The sequence below is a fragment of the Pan troglodytes genome, chromosome 20 (genome assembly GCF_028858775.2).
Source record: "Pan troglodytes isolate AG18354 chromosome 20, NHGRI_mPanTro3-v2.0_pri, whole genome shotgun sequence".
NCBI classification, from domain to species: domain Eukaryota; kingdom Metazoa; phylum Chordata; class Mammalia; order Primates; family Hominidae; genus Pan; species Pan troglodytes.
The window spans coordinates 19,500,265-19,518,000 of record NC_072418.2 but is presented as its reverse complement, the minus strand read 5'-3'; the positions used below and the strand labels follow the sequence as shown (position 1 = coordinate 19,518,000).

General features: G+C 50.2%; 1 protein-coding gene across 4 annotated transcripts in view; it reads right to left on the bottom strand.

Annotated features, from left to right (window-relative positions):
- Positions 1-17,736, bottom strand: part of SIN3B (SIN3 transcription regulator family member B) — a 49,860-nt gene that overhangs the window by 19,951 nt on the left and 12,173 nt on the right. For all 4 annotated transcript variants that reach the window (XM_054673109.2, XM_512485.9, XM_054673110.2 and 1 more), the window contains exons 4-8: positions 17,325-17,525; positions 12,178-12,321; positions 7,762-7,884; positions 6,146-6,235; positions 4,996-5,114 (exon numbers count right to left, since the gene is read on the bottom strand). In XM_054673109.2, coding sequence (XP_054529084.1) covers positions 4,996-5,114; positions 6,146-6,235; positions 7,762-7,884; positions 12,178-12,321; positions 17,325-17,525 — 677 coding nt within the window. The remainder of the gene's footprint in view (positions 1-4,995; positions 5,115-6,145; positions 6,236-7,761; positions 7,885-12,177; positions 12,322-17,324; positions 17,526-17,736) is intronic.

The window sequence follows — 17,736 nt, the reverse complement described above, 5'->3', positions numbered from 1 at the left end:
GGCTTTGGGGCTGGAGCACCCTGGCTGCCGCCTAACAGCACACTAAGCTCACCTATGAGTGCTTGTCCTAGAGTAAGTTAGAGGGGTTCGACCTGAGCCTCAGCTTCCTTATTTTTTTTTGAGACAGGTTCTCACTCTGTTACCCAGGCTGAGTGCAGTGGTGAGATCAGGGCTCACTGCAACCTCTGCCTCGAAAACTCAAGCGATCCTGCCACCTCAACCTCCGAAGTAGGTACAGGTACACGCCACCACTTCTGGCTAGTTTCTGACGAGGTCTCACTATGTTGCCCAGGCTGGTCATTTTTTTTTGTTTTCGTTTTTTTGAGACAGCTTGCTCTGTTGCCCAGGCTAGAGTGCAGTGGTACAATCTTTGCTCATTGCAACCTCTGCTTCCTGGGTTCAATCAATTCTCCTGTCTCAGCCTCCCAAGTAGCTGGGACTACAGGCACAGGTCACCATGTCTGGCTAATTTTTTTATTTTTAGTAGAGAAGGGGTTTCACCATATTGGTTACGCTGGTCTTGAACTCCTGACCTCAGGTGATCCACCCGCCTCAGCCTCCCATAGTGCTAGGATTACAGGCGTGAGCCACCAGGCCCGGCCTTGGTCTTAAACTCCTGGATGCAAGTGATCCTTCCCCCTCAGCCTCCCAAAGTACTGGGATTATAGGCATGAGCCACCACGCCTGGCCCCTCACCTTTAAAAGGACTAGAAACTGTATTGAAACGCATCAAATATATTTTAAGTCCATGAATTCATTAAGATGCTAAAAAAAACAAAGGAAACAACCTAATTGGTCCCCTTGGGAAGATGATATATGAAAGCAGTTCATCACTCTGAGGCCGTGACTAGGGAGGAATCAAGGCTGTAATCAAGCAGCTATCCTGGGCCACTTCTTATAAAAGGTGAGAAATGCTGTGGTGATCCTCCTGTGTAACCCCAAATGAATGAGCAAACCTGGGAGGCTAATATCACAGAAGTAACAGGGACAGGGACAGGCAGAGGCGCATCAGGACAGAAACAGTAAGGACTAGAATCGGAGGGAATCAGAGGTGAAAGGAGACTTACGAGATGTATTAGAAAACAAAACCCAGGGCCTGGGCGCCGTGGCTCACACTTGCAATCCCAGCATTTTGAGAGGCTGAGGCAGGCAGATCACTTGAGGCCAGGAGTTTGAGACCAGCCTGACCAACATGGCGAAACTCTGTCTCTACTCAAAATACAAAAATTAGCTGGGTGTGGTCGCAGGCACCTGTAGTCCCAGCTACTCGAGAGGCTGAGGCAGGATAATCACTTGAACCTGGGAGACAGAGGTTGCAGTGAGCTGAGATCGCACCATTGCACTCCAGCCTGGGTGACAGAGTTAGACTCCGTCTCAAAAAAAGAAAAGAAAAGAGAAGAGAAGAGAAAAGAAGCAAAGCAAAGCAAACCCAACCCAGATGGGGGTGAGACTGAGTCATGTATTTGGTGATGCCCACCTGGGTGGCTGTGCCGTCATTAGTGCAGGTGGCGGTCACTCCTGAAGTCAGGACACTCTCACAGTGAGGGGCAGGGACTGGAATGGTATGCGGGGGGGCTCCTGGAGTCTATTTTTGATGTGGGTGGTTGGGCACATGGGTGACTGCTTAATAAAGATTCAAGCCATTTGTTGGCCATGTGGTTTCTTGGATCTGTGCTTTATTTTACATTAGAAAAATGTTTATGTGTGTATACACACACACACACACACACATACACACACATATTTTTTTTAAGTTAATGCAAAAGGGCTCACACAGCACCTGTCCCCAGGGTTGATTCAACTTTTTCCCATTTAGAACAAAAAAAAAAAGTCCAGCTTGCTGCCAGCGCTCATTTAATTTTACATAAACACACTCTTTGAGGCTGAAGCAAATCTGACTGATTTTCAATGTGAAAGTAAAATATAAAAACTGTTCTTGGAGTTATTTCTAAACAGAACATCAGAATCGTCTGAATCACCAGAATCGTCTATTTTGGAACAGTCAGATTCATCAAATGAATCTTTGGCCAACAACTGTTTGAGAACAATGTTAACATCAAGCGTAGGAATGCTACATTTTCCAAGGTTTGACATTTTCAGTGATCAAGAATTACTATATTTTGTAACTGGAAATATCACTACTAAAAACAGGATGCTATACATAAAATGATGTCTTTTATTTCCAAAGTTGATATATGACAGCAATGCAAAAATAATAATAAAAATGAGATGCTTCATGGCAAAGTTATCTTGGGGTAAACGCTACAGCCACAAGTGCTGTCAACTACTATCCCTGGGGTAAATGGGAAAAGGGTTAAGGACTGAATGGGCTGATCATGTAACATGTGCACCCACCATGTGCGAGAACCATTAAAAAAAAGAATCATGGCCAGGCATGGTGGCTCACGCCCACAATCTCAGCACTTTGGGAGACCGAGGCAGGCAGACTGCTTGAGGTCAGGAGTTCGAGACCAGCCTGGCCAACATGGCAAAACCCCATCTCTACTAAAAATACAAAAATTAGCCAAGTATGGTGGCGCACATCTGTAATCCCAGCTACTCAGGAGGATGAGGCAGGAGAGTCACTTGAACCTGGGAGGTGGAGGATGCAGTGAGCCAAGATCGCGCCACTGCACTCCAGCCTGGGCAACAGAGCAAGACTCTGTCTTGAAAAAAAAAAAAATCTTCACGTGTATTTTTCTCCATGCTCTTCGATTCTTTAGGAAAGATCCAAGTTTGTGACTTACATCATTTCCTTCTGCCGAAAAAATCCTCTTTTCCTTTTATTTGTGAGATTCTATTGTATTTGAAGGGCCCTGCAGGTAGCGCCCACCTGCAGCTCTCGGGAACCCCACATAGGTCGGTACATTTACTATCCCCATTTTACAGCAAGGAAACAGAGGCTCAGACTGCCCAAGTGACTCACCCTAGTCACAGGGCTGATGTGCAGGAAGCAACACTGGCCCCAGCTGGCTCCCAGGTCTCAGCACTCACAGGCCCGCCTACTCCTACTGCGCACACTCCTGTGAGTCCGAGAATGGATACGAGTGTGCGCAGTTGTTTCCAGGCCCCTCCACCCAGTCCCAGCCCCTTCCTGAGGCTGACCTGGCCACCAGAGGTTAGAAGCTACTCTTAGACCTGACCTGCTAATGAGGCTTCTCTTTGTGCAGCAGAGGTATAATATATATACATATATTTTTTGGATACAGGGTCTCACTCTGTCACCCAGGCTAGAGGACAGTGGCGTGATCACAGCTCACTACAGCCTTGACCTCCCTGGCTCAAGCTATCCTTCTAGCTCAGCCTCCTAAGTAGCTGGGACAACAGGCGTGTGCCACCACCCCCGGCGAATTTTTATATTTTTTGGTAGAGACAGGGTTTGGCCATGTTGCCCAGACTGGTCTCTAATTCCTGACATCAAGTGATCCACCCACCTCGGCCTCCCAAAGTGTTGGGATTACAGGTGTGAGCCACCGCACCTAACCCAAGCCCGACCCAAGTGTTAGAATTATTTTTTTGTTTTGTTTTGTTTTTGAGACGAAGTCTTGCTCTTGTCACCACCCAGGCTGGAGTACAATGGCGTGATCTCAGCTCACTGCAACCTCCACCTCCCGGGTTCAAGCGATTCTCCTGCCTCAGCCTCCCAAGTAGCTGGGATTACAGGCGCCTGCCACCACGCCCGGCTAATTTTTGTATTTTTAGTAGAGATGGAGTTCCACCATGTTGGCCAGGCTTGTCTCCAACTCCTGACCTCAGGCAATCTGCTCATCTCAGCCTCCCAAAGTGCTGGGATTACACACGAGCCACCGCACCCGGCCCAAGTGTTAGAATTTTTAAAAGTATTTATCAGGTGAATCTCCAGGGAATTTTGCTGGGGGGGAGAAAAAAGGTTTCTCCCAGAGGGTTCCTCCTGTACAGTTCCATTACTGTAACATTGTCTAGAGAACAGATAAGTAGTTGCCAGGGGTTTGGAACAGACTCCGGCTGAGGCAGGGTTTTGGGATGGAGATAAAAGGTCAAGGCCAGAACTTGACAGTCCTGGAGCTGTTCGGTATCTTCACTGTGGCGGACGCACGACCCTCCACAGTGAGAAAGTTGTATAAAAACACACACACCAGACGTGTATGAGGAACACGGAGAGTCTGGAAAGAACGGGGGGTTGTGTGAGAGTCAGTACAGTAAGTCCTCACTCAACATCATCAACAGGTGTTAGAAAGCTGTGTCTTTAAGTTGAGAAGATGTGTAACAAAACCAATTTTGCCACAAGCTAATTGACACATAAACAAGAATGACATTCCTACAGCATATTTTTGGTCACAAAACCATCACCAAATTTCTAAAGAGAGACCAAAACACTTCTAATATTAAACACTGAAATAAATGCAAGCCACACATACAGATAAGAAAGATGAGTAAAAACAAGTAAAATAACAATTTACCCAATTATTCCAGTTCAGGATCTTGGGTGGCCGGACCCTATCCCAGCAGCTCAGAGCACCAGGGGGGCACCCACCCTGGACAGGACGCCACCCCACTGCAGGGCGCTCACCCCGCCACACTCACTCAGGCTGGGACCCCGGAGACTCACTGCTTAACCTAGACTTAACCTAACATGCACATCTTTGGGATGTGGGAGAAAATCCACGCAGACATGGGGAGAACGTGCAAACTCCACTCAGATCAGAAATGAATGTTTTTTTTCTCATCGGTGTTAAAACAGTGTTAAATGGAAAGGCATTACTCGAGGACCCACTGTATTCTGGTGAGGATACTGACTACAGATGTTACTGGTAAAGGAACCAGCTGGAGGGTACCCAGGTGGTGTATTGCTCCTTACAAATGCATGGGAATCAATAATTATATCAATCACGTCAATTAATAAACAGGATTTTAGAAAAGCACAATCATTGCTCAAAAACAGTAACTAAAAACCAAGTAGATGGAGTTGACAGGAACAGAACCCCCCTAGGGAGCCCTGGGAAGTCAGCTGCTCACCCCAGAAATGGGCTGACGAGCTGCAGGAGCTCAGAGCCAGACACCAGCTCCTGGTTGAAGAGTGCGATGCAGCGGAGGAAGTTTTCATACACCTCCTGGCTCTTCAGCACCCGGCGGACCTGCAGAGAGAGCAGTCAGGGACCACTGTGAACCCCTGCTCCTCAGCCTCCGGGCCTGGCTCACTTGTAGGTCAGCCACATGGGTGTGTGATATGGGAACCAACTGTGTCTATAAGTAAATGAGATCTGTGCTGCAATTCACACAGCCCATGCACGCAATCCATGCACCAATTCACGGCCTGTGCACGTGATCCATGCAGCAATTCACAGCCCGTGCACGTGATCCATGCAGCAATTCACAGCCCGTGCACATAATCTGTGTAGCAATTCACACAGCACGGGCATGCGATCCATGCAGCAATTCACAGCCCATGCACGCCATCTGTGCAGCAATTCACACAGTCCCTGCACACGTCCATGCAGCAATTCAGAGTTTGTGCATGCGATCCGTGCAATTTACACAGCCCCTGCACGCGTCCATGCAGCAATTCAGTTTGTGCATGTGATCCGTGCAATTCACGCAGCCCGTGCACGCGATCCGTGCAGCAATTCACACAGCCCATGCACGCAATCCATGCAGCAATTCACAGCCCATGCATGCCATCTGTGCAGCAATTCACACAGTCCATGCATGTGTCCATGCAGCAATTCACACAGCCCGTGCACGTGATCTGTGCAGCAATTCACAGTCTGTGCATGCAATCCATGCAGCAATTCACAGCCCATGCACATGGCCACCTTGTCTGCTCTGCCCACAGACCCTGGGCGGGAACCCTACAATCATCCCTGATATAAGAAAAAGCCACACAGCTGCAGGGTGGCAGACATGTATGTCTTCATACTCTGCTTGGAGTCTCAGCACCCACTGGGACTCCCGCCCACACTACATGCCTGGGCTCCAAGGTGGCCCACACTCCCTTCTGCAGTGAAAGCTGGGGGCCAGCCCCATCCTCCCAGCCCTGCCTGCTCCATCCTCAGACTGTACCCACCCTACCTGCCCCCCTCCCCTAATCCTGGGGCAGGCCCAGGGAGCATCGGCCTAGCCAGCTGGACATGGCATCCCCAAGATGGAAGCCAGGGCCCACCCTCACCTTGTCAAAGAAAGAAAATTCCTGCAGAGTCCCGTACTTCCCCACTGCAGCGATGGACAGGTCTTTGGTACCACGAAGTTTCATTTTTTTCTGTGGGGAGAAATTCTATGCAGTTAACACTGTGCCTCCCACCAGTGGCCTCTGTCCATCGCTAAGACACAAGAAGGCTAAGACCGTGCTCTCCTTTGGGAACTGCCATGAGATGCTCAGTGAGGGACAGGCAGGAGCCGCTCAGTTACCCAGGACCCCTGAGATGACACCTCTGGGGATACCTGCCACTGACAAATCTGGGATCTCCATCTCAGCAAGGTAGGGCTTTGGGTAACAGGCAAGAGTGCCGCAGCATCAGAAAGGCAAGGGGGATGTGCCCCTGGCTACGACAACCTCAGAATCCTTTCCCTGTTTTGTCCTGAGAGCCAAGACAGCAACAAGAAGCGGACAGGAAGAGGGTGGCACTGGGAAGACCCTGGAGAAGCCAAATGTTGAGTCTCTGCAGGCTTTTGTCTCTAAGCTGGACTTGGACCTGAACTTGGATGCACGATCATGGCAAGAAGGACAACACTGTCCATCCAGAACTATCTCCAAAGTGCCTGAAGAATGAGGATGAGCTGGGTGCAGGGGGTCACGCCTGTAATCCCAACACTTTGGGAGGCTGAGGCGGGAGGATTGTTTGAGCCCAGGAGTTCGAGACCAGCCTGGGCAACATGATGAAACCTCATCTCTACGAAAAGGTGTGGCGGTGCACACCTGTGGTCCCAGCTACTTGGAAGGCTGAGGTGAGAGGACAGCTAGAGCCCAGAGGTCAAGGCTGACTGTGCCACTGCACTCCAGCCTAGGTGGCAGAGTGAAACCCCATTCCCCCACAGAAGAAAGAATGATGAGGACATGCCAAAAGGACACAGGAAGGCTGAGGCAGGAGAATGGCGTGAACCCGGGAGGCGGAGCTTGCAGTGAGCCGAGATCGCGCCACTGCACTCCAGCCTGGGTGACAGAGCGAGACTCTGTCTCAAAGAAAAAAAAAAGGACACAAGAACCAAAGGGACCCCGCTGGCCCAATCTGGAACAGTATGGACATCAACACTAGAATGGATTATAACCCAGAGTCCATATCTAATATACATAACTAAATAAATGGGAGGACGACAAAGTTCCCACCAATAGTAGAAAGCCAAGTAGTAACTGCACAAGGAATAATGGAATCGGAAAACCACCATTGCAGGTGAAAGGCGTGACAGGAGCTGGATCGCAGCCCCTCTCTGCCCTCAGCTGTGCAGTGACCAACCTGAACAAACGTACATGGCGGCCTTGCCTGTGAGAGAGTCCTGAGGGTGAAAAGGAGACTGGGTGGTACACCCTGTTTCTTGGGACCTAGGGCAGGGTTAACACTCCTTCCTCCTCCTCCTTTTCACAACAATCTCACAGGACAGGGAGAACGGATGAACAGCCACCTTAGAGGAGAGCTGACTTCCAAAGGTCCCACTGCCGGTGAACCTCACACAGCCCCCGGTCCAGCCCCGAACCCCTGCTGGGGCCTCTGTTCCCTGGTCACATGCTGGGAAGGCCAGATTTGCTGGGGGCCCCGCGTGCAGGCATGGCTGTGTGTGGCTGACAGGTACCTTGGCGGGTGCAGACACAGGGCGGAGGAGCGAGGGCCGGGAGCGCTTCCTGCTGTGCTCCGGGGTCTTGTCGTGCTCGTTCTTCTGCACGCTGTGCATCTCGCACGGCCCGTTTCCTGTGAACTAAGGACACATGTGGGAGGTGGTCAGCACCGGAGACATGGCTGGACCCATGCACCTGAGCATGCAGAGCTGCTTCCAGCTCAGCCCACAGCCCGGTGGGCAATGGTGGCCACGGGCACCAGGCCAGATGCTCCGTCCATGCGTGAGGTGACTCCAGCAAGATGCTCACATTCCAAGGTAACCGAATCATCACAGACTAACACTGCCAGGCTGGGAGAAGGCTCCTGTGAGGCCTTTATGGATAAGGGAGGGAGAAGGGGGGGTTTCAGGAGGGAGACAGCTGAGTTGGGTCTTCCCGTGCGGGGGCTCATGTGGCGGCCCACTGGTGGGGCATCTCGCCATGTGCATGCCAGCACCACAGAAACACAAGGTGCAGTGGACAGAGAAACAGGTAGCAAGGGGAAGTGGCTGATGTTTGCCAGGGCACTGGTGGGGGCCTTGGGGCCAGGTTTTGAAGTCTTTTCTATAAATGACAAAACGTTTCTGGGGGATGATGTCGTCACTTGCTGGGAGCAGAGTGGGGCTCCTGGCTGGTTCGGGGCCTGCCTCCCAGGCTCCCGCCATCGGCTAACAGGTCGAGGATGCTTGTCCCGAGCAGGGTGCCTACAGGGTGCCAATGACATTTACAAAGAACTGTTCTGCAACAGTCTATTATGAACATACTGGAAGGCTGGACAGGCAGGGGACGATGGACAGACCACAGCTTTTCTGCAGGACGTGGGCAGAGCTGGAGAGGCCCTACAAGGTTCTGTGCCACTGCAGTCACCTCCATCGTACTCCGCCTTCCCCTGCCACCACAGGACCTGGATGCAAAGACACCCCCAAAGACCTAAAGTGTGGGTGAGATGGACAAGTCATGGTGCATCTGAACAAATCAGCCCGCAGCGATCAGATACTATGGGCTGGCTCTGGGCTGCTGTTAGGGACAGGCATACCTGAAATAAAACAAACAAACAAAAAAAACAAGGAAAACCCCCAAAAACCCCAGGGGCAGAACAAATAGGATGCCGTGTGTCACTTTGTAAAAAGTATTTGTTACACATGCAGGGGAAATTTCTGGGAAGATATACAAGACACTTAGAAGTGCTAACTCTAAGAAGAATGACGAAGAACTGAGTCAAGGGAGAGGAAGTTTGCATTAAAAATTTGATACTCTTGCTAATACTTATTTTTTCATTAGTGTATACTATTTTTACCATAATAATAATAAAGACATTATTTAGCCACAATACTACTACTACTACTAAAAAAGACTTATTATTTAGCCACAGTCAAGACCTAGAAGAATAATTTGGGGGGAATAATTACCAAAACTCAAGGCTATTTGAGTTTTGGGGGGAATTATTTGGGGGGAATAATTACCCAAAATTCAAGGCTATTTCGAGAGCTGTAAGTGGAGAAATTGGCATCTACACAATTCTCCACTGGTACATCTTTTTTTTTTTTTTTTTTGAGACGGAGGTCTCACTCTGTCACCCAGGCTGGAGCGCAATGGTGCGATCTCAGCTCACTGCAACCTCCGTCTCCTGGGTTCAAGTGATTCTCTTGCCTCAGCCTTCTATGTAGCTGGGATTACAGGCACGAGCCACCATGCTTGGCTATTTTTTGTATATGCTGGAACAGGTGTAAACTGATTGCCAAAAGATGCAGCTGGGCGACCATATGACAAATGCTGAACAAGAACAGGGGACCTGGAGGGGAAACCCGCCATGCGTCCAGCCAAGCTCACCAAGCAGGTATAGCAGATCTTCCCCAACAGTTCACATGGTTCTTGCTTTTCAGTTAATCTCCCAATTACGTGAACATCTGAGCTAGATGGACCCCCAAAGACCACCTAGGCTAGGGAATGGCAAATTAACACAGGGCCTGTTGTTCTCATAAATAAATTTTTTATCAGCACCTAGCCACACCCATTCCTTTTGTAAAGTTATTGGTACCCAGTCATGCCCATTCATTTTGTAAATAAAGTTTTGTTGGTACCCGGCCACACCCATTCATTTTGTAAATAAAGTGTTATTGGCACACAGCCCTGTCCAGTCATTGACATATATATTCCATGACTGCTTTCAAGCTACTAGGGCAGAGGTGAATCTTTACACAAAGATCAACTGGCCTGCAAAGCCTGTGATACTTACTATCTGGCCCTTTGTAGAAAAGGTTTGCCAACCTCTGATCCAGGCCAGTCAAATTTAATTAGAGCAATGCCAAATTTCATCTTGGTTTCTTTTTCCTACAGTTTTAATACATGTCCAAAAGTTAACATAAAGATTATACTTCACACAACAGATGCAGTGCTTTTAATAATTTTAAAAAGTTGATCCAATCTTTCTAAATATACAAGATAGCCCTAATAAACCAATACACACTAAAAATCTTAGCTAAATTGGTAATAAATGTTATTTGAGAGTCTCATGCTCTACTGACTGAGCTAGCCGGGTGCCCTGCATAAATGCCACTTAAAGAAACCATGGACTGGGCACAATGGCATATGCTTGTAATCCTAACACTTTGGGAGGCCAAGGTGGGAGGATCGCTTGAGGCCAGGAGTCTGAGACCAACCTGGACAACATTGTGAGACCCTGTCTCTACAATTAAAAAATAAAAGTAGGCCAGGCGCAGTGGCTCACGCCTGTAATCCCAGCACTTTGGGAGACTGAGGCAGGTGGATCGCTTGAGGCCAGGAGCTCAAGACCAGCCTGGGCAACATGGCGAAGCCCTGTCTCTACAAAAAATACAAAAATTGGCCTGGCATCGTGGTGGTGTCTGTAGTCCCAGCTACTCAGGAGGCTGAGGTGGGAGGAGCACCTGGGCCTGGGAGATGGAGGTTGCAGTGAACAGTGATCAATTACGCCACTGCACTCCAGCCTAGGTGACAGAGAGAGAGCCTGTCTCAAAAAATAAAAACAAACAAACCTTAATGCAATAAAACTTCACACACTGATGGCTACTAAAAACAAAAGGAAAAAAAAAAAAAAAAAAACCTGGAAAAGAACAAATGTTGGCCAAGATGTGGAGAGACAGAAACCGCAGTCCATTGCTGATAGGAATGTAAAATGGTGCGGTCACTGTAGAAAACAGTTTAGAGGCTCTTCAAAAAGTCAAACACAGAATTACCATGTGACCCAGGAATTCCACTCCTAGGTGTCTACCCAAAAGAACTGAAAACAGGTGTTCAAACAAATCCGTGCAATAAATGTTGATGGCGGCACTGTTCACAACAGCCAAAAGGCAGAAACAACCCAAATGTCCATCAACAGAATACGGATAAACAGAATGTGGCTCATCCATCTAACAGAATATGATTCAGCCAGGAAAAGGAATGAGCACTGATCCACAGTACGACATGGATGAACCTTGAAAACATGATGCTGAGTGAGAGGAGCCAGACACAAAGGCCACATATGGTGACATTCCACCCATCTGAAATGTCCAGAATGGGCGAATCAAATCCACAGAAACAGGAAGCACATGGGCGTTGCCAGGAGCTGGGGGAGGTGAATGGGGTGGCTGCTGATGGGGACTGGGTCTCCTTTCAGGGGGATGAAAATGTTCTGGAACTAGGTAGTGGTGAAGGTTGTACAATACTGAGGATGTACCACATGCCATGGAATTGTTCACTTTCAATGGTGAATTCGATGTTACATAAATTTCACTTCAATTTTTTAAAAAGTCTTATGATCATAGTGGGGGAAAAAAGAGGAATCGGAACAGGCGGCCCTGGCAGCTTCAGGCCACAGGCAGGGGAGAAAGGCTGACTGTGCAGGGTGAGCCCTGAGCCCTGTCTAAGGCCCCTCCTCGCCCATCTCTGCTCTCTACCACCATGGTCAGGGCCAGGCCACAGGCCACCCCTGCTACTGGCTCCTCCAGATCCAACCTGCTGGAGCCCCAGATCAGTCTCATCCAACAGGGGACGCGATGGTTGTGGACCCAGCCCTCCTGCACCTTCCCACAGGGCTGGGGTCCCAGGCAGGGTGGGGCTCTGCAGGGCAGACACAGGAGGTGGAACCCCTGGGCCCATAGTCTCCATTGGAAGATGCTCTCTGCCTCCCAAACCACCCCAAGATCCAGGTACTGTCTGTACAGAGAAGCACCTTGGCAAATCGTTTACGAGCTTGCTGTGCAGGTGGAGCCTACAGTGAGGAACCCCTGGGTATCTGCAACCTGCGTAGCTTCTGGGGGACCCTAGTGTGGCCTGGAGGGTAAATGGGCTTGGCCCGGACCTGGGTCAAGCTGGCTGGGGCCCTCCCTCCTCGCTGAGGCCCTCGAGGCTGGGCAGGGGCTCTCGGCACTCACCAGAGACCGCTTGGCTTCGGGCAGGAACTGTCCAAACTCTGAGAGCAGGTCCTCCTGGCCCCGGAAGAGGTTGGCCACCTCGGTGAACACCTCCTCTTCAGACATGCCTCGGAATGGCCGGCCCCTCGTGTTCAGCTGCTCCTTCTGCCAGTTTTCAGGAAAGGGAAAATAAGTCGTTAGCCAAGGAGTGCTGTGCCCTGGGCCGGGACACTCAGGCAGCCCTCCGTGAAGGGGACAGGATGACTCTCAGGAAAGAGCACCTGCCCGCAGGGTCCTGTCTGCTCACGTGTGGATCTTGCTGCCCAGCATGGCCTGAGCCCCGGCCATGGGCAGGTCCCGTCCAGGAGTATGGTGGGGACCCAGCAGTGTCCACGAACAGAGGGGGCAGGGAGGTGACAGGCTGGCTGTAATCAGGGGTGGGCCGGGGAAGTACAAGGTCAGGGGCGAACCCCAGGCCTTCCCAAGGGAAATGGGGAGTGTAGAACTGGGGAGCGCTGGGCCATGAAGGGAAGGGACTTCCAGGCCGAGGCACCTACTGGCCCGGAGTCACTGAGACCCAAGGAAAATGGCCTGATCCAGACCTTAAAGCAACAAGAGGACCAAAGGGAACCCAGGTTGGAAGGCAGGAACGGGCCAGCAAAACCGCCGTGGCTGTTAGAAATACGTCCTTATCAATTTTACACCCAAGAGTGTCACAGAACAAGAGGCAATAGCACCGGAGCCTCCCGGATAATATGGCGTGGCTTCCAGAGTCCCACTGCATGGCTGCAAAGCAGGAGGAATCCCTGTGCTGGTGCCTCCCGCCCCTCTGCACCCGCTGCAGCCTGTGGGAAGGGAAGCAAGTTTTAAATCTTGGCACCGGCAGCACCTACACTGCAGGGGAAAAAAACACCACCCTTCCAAAAAGTCATCAAAAGACACTAAAAAGCAAAACTTAAAAACAAGCAAAGGCCACTCAGTTCAGATAATAAATAGAAATGATCTATCTGCATACGGACAGAACAACGACCACACTGAGTGAAGTTTAAAGAAACAATTTAGGCTGGGCATGATGGCTCATGCCTGTAATCCCAGCACTTTGGGAGGCCGAGGCAGGAGACTGGCTTCAGTCCAAGAGTTCAAGACCAGCCTGGGCAATACAGTGAGACCCTATCGCTACAAAAAATTTTACACTTGATCTTAGCCAAAATGCTGAGAAATGATTTAAAAAAAATTTTTTTTAAACATTATGTAGGCATGGTGACACACTCCTGTGGTCCTAGTTACTTGGAAGGCTGAGGCAAGAGGATTGCTTGAGCCCAGGAGCTCAAGGCTGCAGTGAGCTACCATCATGATAGTGCATACTCCAGCCTAGGCAACAGAGCAAGATCCTATCTAAAATAAATAAAGAAGAAAAGAAACAATGACCAAATTGACTGATGTTTAAAGAAACAATTTAAAACAGTGCCACAGCCATCTCTGCTCATCTGACTACGCAGACAGAAGAGGCTAGGATTTCCGATGAGGGTGTGGGGAGCAGGTGCTCTCAAACACAGAAGGCAAGGCCAGGTGTGGTAGCTCACGCCTGTAATCCCAGCACTTTGGGAGGCCAAGGTAGGCGGATCACCTGAGGTCAGGAGTTCAAGACCAGCCTGGCCAAGATGGTGAAACCCTATCTCTACTAAAAATACAAAAATTACCCAGGTGTGGGGGCGCGTGCCTGTAGTCCCAGCTACTCGGGAGGTTGAAGCAGGAGAATTGCTTGAGCCCAGGAGGCGGAGGCTGCAGTGAGACGAGATTGCGCCACTGCACTCCAGCCTGGGTGAAAGAGACTCCGTCTCAAAAAACAAACAAACAAACAATCAAACACGGAAGGCAGAAAGACAAATTGGTACCACCTTTTAGAAGGAAATTGAGTGATCTCTATGAATGCATAGTACACCCTCAACTTAGGGAAGTAGTTTCTGGAAATTCATGCTGCAGAGACAGTCAGTTCTGCTAGAATGCTTATTTTGAACAAGATGTCTGTCTAAATGAGATACAGGTACTGGGAATAATTTGAGCATGAGGTGAATTTTGTGTTTGCTTCTCTTCTATTTTGTGCAGGAGAAACACCAGGTGAATGCAGAAACTGCTCCCGGCTGACCAGAACCCCGTGGGAGTATGCAAAACCACGCCAGCACCCCCTCCCATGTCCATGCACTCTCTCAGTGTTCCCCTGTGCTAGGGGCCAGCCCTGTCCCCATCTGAGGCCACAGTGACCTGTCTGATTTCAGATGACCTCCTCCCGGCCTTCACATAATTCACAGGCTGCCACCAGATCCACAAACCAACCTCAGGTCTCTTCCAAGGTCAGTACCCGATTTGCTGTAGCATTCATGTAATTCTCGGCCACTTAATATGCACATAACGGCGCTGCTGTTTAGAGTCGGTGCCTATCTTTTTTTAGGTGTCCCTGAGGAAGTTTTTGAATGTCATACCCTGAGTCTGTTTCCCATGAACCTGCAGTTCCCATCACACTTTGCAACTCTGCAGAGTGAGCTCGTTTTTAGGGTCCCACTTATGTTAGGGTAGGACTAACTGTTCATCCCAGCACACGCCGGACATGCATACGTGGCTGTGTAATGGGTGACAGTTACCCAGGGGTGACCTGAGGCAGGCTTGTGCCTGAACTGGTTGCTCAGTTAACCTCACTGAACCCAGGCTCGTTGGCACCACCAGTTTTGTGGCCATTTTACGGATAAGAACCCCGAGGGAGAAGGTGGCAGAGAGAAAGTCTGAAGGAAAGCCCCACAAAGATGGAGAAACAGTAACACACGGCCAGATGGACCCTGGAGCTGCCTGGTTTGGCTCTAACAGTATCCCTGAAATATCTGAACCAACATTCTAAAACCAGGATAATTTACACAACAGTTCAAACTTACATTTGAAAAAACTAGACAACCTGAGGCTGGAGTCACCAGGGGCCTTGTTTAAAATGCAGATGCCATCCAGCTGGGTACAGTGGCCCACGCCTGTAATCCCAGTACTTTGGGGGGCTGAGGTGGGTGGATCACTTGAGGCCAGGAGTTCAAGACCCACCTGGGCAACATGGTGAAACCCCGTCTCCTCTTAGCCCTTAGCTGGGCGTCGGAGTGAGCGCCTGTAGTCCCAGTCACTCAGGAGGCTGAGGTGGGAGGATTGCTTGAGCCCAGAGAAGTAGAGGCTGCAGTGAGCTGTGATGATGCCACTGCACTCCAGCCTGGGCAACAGTGAGACCCAGTCTCAAAAAATAAAAACAGCAAAGAAACTGTGCCAATGCCGGGCGGGCCCTGATGAATGGGAATCCTGCATGGTGGCCAGGTGTCTGCATTCTCAACCAACTCTCAGCAGCCCGGTTTGGGTTGGGGGATACTGCGTTGTCCCTTCCCATGGCACTCTCTCTGAAGGAGTCTGTGGCAACCCCTCATTGTGACCTTGTCTAAATTCATCTCTAGTGTCTTTAACCTGACCCTTCCTGTGCCACAGAACAGAGCCACTGCACAGACTGCTCTGATGCGCCTTCCTAAATGTGATGACCCCACGAAGCCTGGGAGGGGCCCACAGATTCTACGATCACAAGCACATCCCTCCACACAGACCAGATGCTCACAGCAGCCACTGGCAACCACTCATCCATGACAAGCAAGCGTTCTTAGGGCTGTACCAGCCTCTCACAGATGTTAAGGCCCATGATGATGCCAGCACGGTGGACAACAAATGCTGTGGAGTTCCCAGAACACAAATTCTATCCATTTGATCTGAAACGCTTATGCTGAAAAGAATCCCACTTCTTGACTCGACATGTCAAGGCTGCAGGGATTTCATTTTAAAAAATGGGTTCTGCTAATTAGCCGGGCGTGGTGGCCCATGCCTGTAGTCCCAGCTGCTCAGGAGGCTGAGGCAGGAGAATTGTTTGAAGCCGGGAGGCTGAGGTTGCAGTGAGCTGAGATTGAGCCACTGCACTCCAGCCTGGGTGACAGCGCAAGATTCTGTTTCAAAAAAAGAAAAAAAATGGGTTCTGCTGCTAAAAAAAATTCCAAGTGTTAGAGACTCCACGTCTGGGTGAAGAGGACGTCTAAGCCCCACTCACGACACAGATGTCCCTCGCCACCAGCCCACCTGCATTGCCCAAGTCCCCTGCAGACGCCCTGATGCCACTGTCTGCTCTGGTCTCTGGACCTTTGCACAGGCCATTCCTGGCACCAAGAATGTCCACCCTTCCTCCAGGCTAACCTGCCTACTGGTTCCGACTGATATGTCAAGATTCAACCTGACTGTCCCCTCCCTGGCCCCGGATGGGTTGGGAACCGGGCTGGGAATCATATTAACCCTGACTCACCTCTCCTGCCCACATCCTTTCTTTTCCACCCCAATCCACCTCTGAGTTTCTTCCCACCACTGCAATGAACAGCTAAGCAGGAGCAGCCATTTGTCTCTGCAGCCCCAGCTCCTGGTGCTGGGCCCAGTTGTAATCAGCAAAGTAAAGGATGGCCGTATTGCCTAAGCAATAACAAAGTCATCTGATAAAAAGACTGTCTTGGCCAGGTGTGGTGACACACACCTGTACTCCCAGCTACTTGGAGGGCTGAGGCAGGAGGATCGCTTGAGCCCAGGAGGTCAAGACTGCAGTGAGCTATTATTACACCACTGCACTCCAGCCTAGGTAACAGAGCAAGACCCTGTCTCAAAAAAAAAAAAAAAAAAAAAAAAGGTGGCTGGGCACGGTGGCTCACACCTGTAATCCCAGCACTTTGGGAGGCTGAGGTGGATGGGTCGTTTGAGCTCAGGAGTTCAAGACCAGCCTGAGCAACATGGCAAAACCCTGTCTCTACAAAAATTACAAAAATTAGCTAGGTGTGGTGATGTGCGCCCATGTTCTAGCCCCAAGTAGCCTCCGCTACTTGGGAGGCTGAAGTTGGAGGATGGCTTGAGCCCAGGAGGTGGAGGTTGCAATGAGCCGAGTCCGTGCCACTGCACTCCAGCCTGGGCAACAGAGCCAGACTCTAAGAAAAAACAAACAAAAAACCCCACAACTAATTAGAATTTTACAGGATTTTATGAATTCCGACAAGAAAATATGAATATCTGCAGGGCCCCAAACTGGATGAAATCCAAAACCCACAAGGAATTGTAATCTGAGTTCCTACCTGGTACGTGTGCAGGATCTCCAGGAATGACCTGTAGATTTCTGGGTGGTCTAGGAAGCGGGTTTTAATCTTATTCACATAGCTGATGGCGTTGTTGAATTCCACGGAATCGGACTCCAGGGGCACCTGGGGTTTGTCCTCTTTATACGGCACCTGCTGCTTGAAGTCCTCTGCACCGTCCCCATGGTTGTGCGAATTCTCCTGACAAGGCGACAATGAGTTACTGCCAGGCCCGACACTGGAAACAGATTGTGAAAAACGCCAGGCCCAGCCACTGTCTGCACAGGAACAGAAAAAACTCAGCACGGAGCCAAGCTGTATTAGAGACAGGGAAAGGTTACTTCTGAGAGCCTGGAGGCAAGCAGGGCGGGGTGCACAGGTGAGTCTTCCCAGCTCACCTCCACCCAATCCT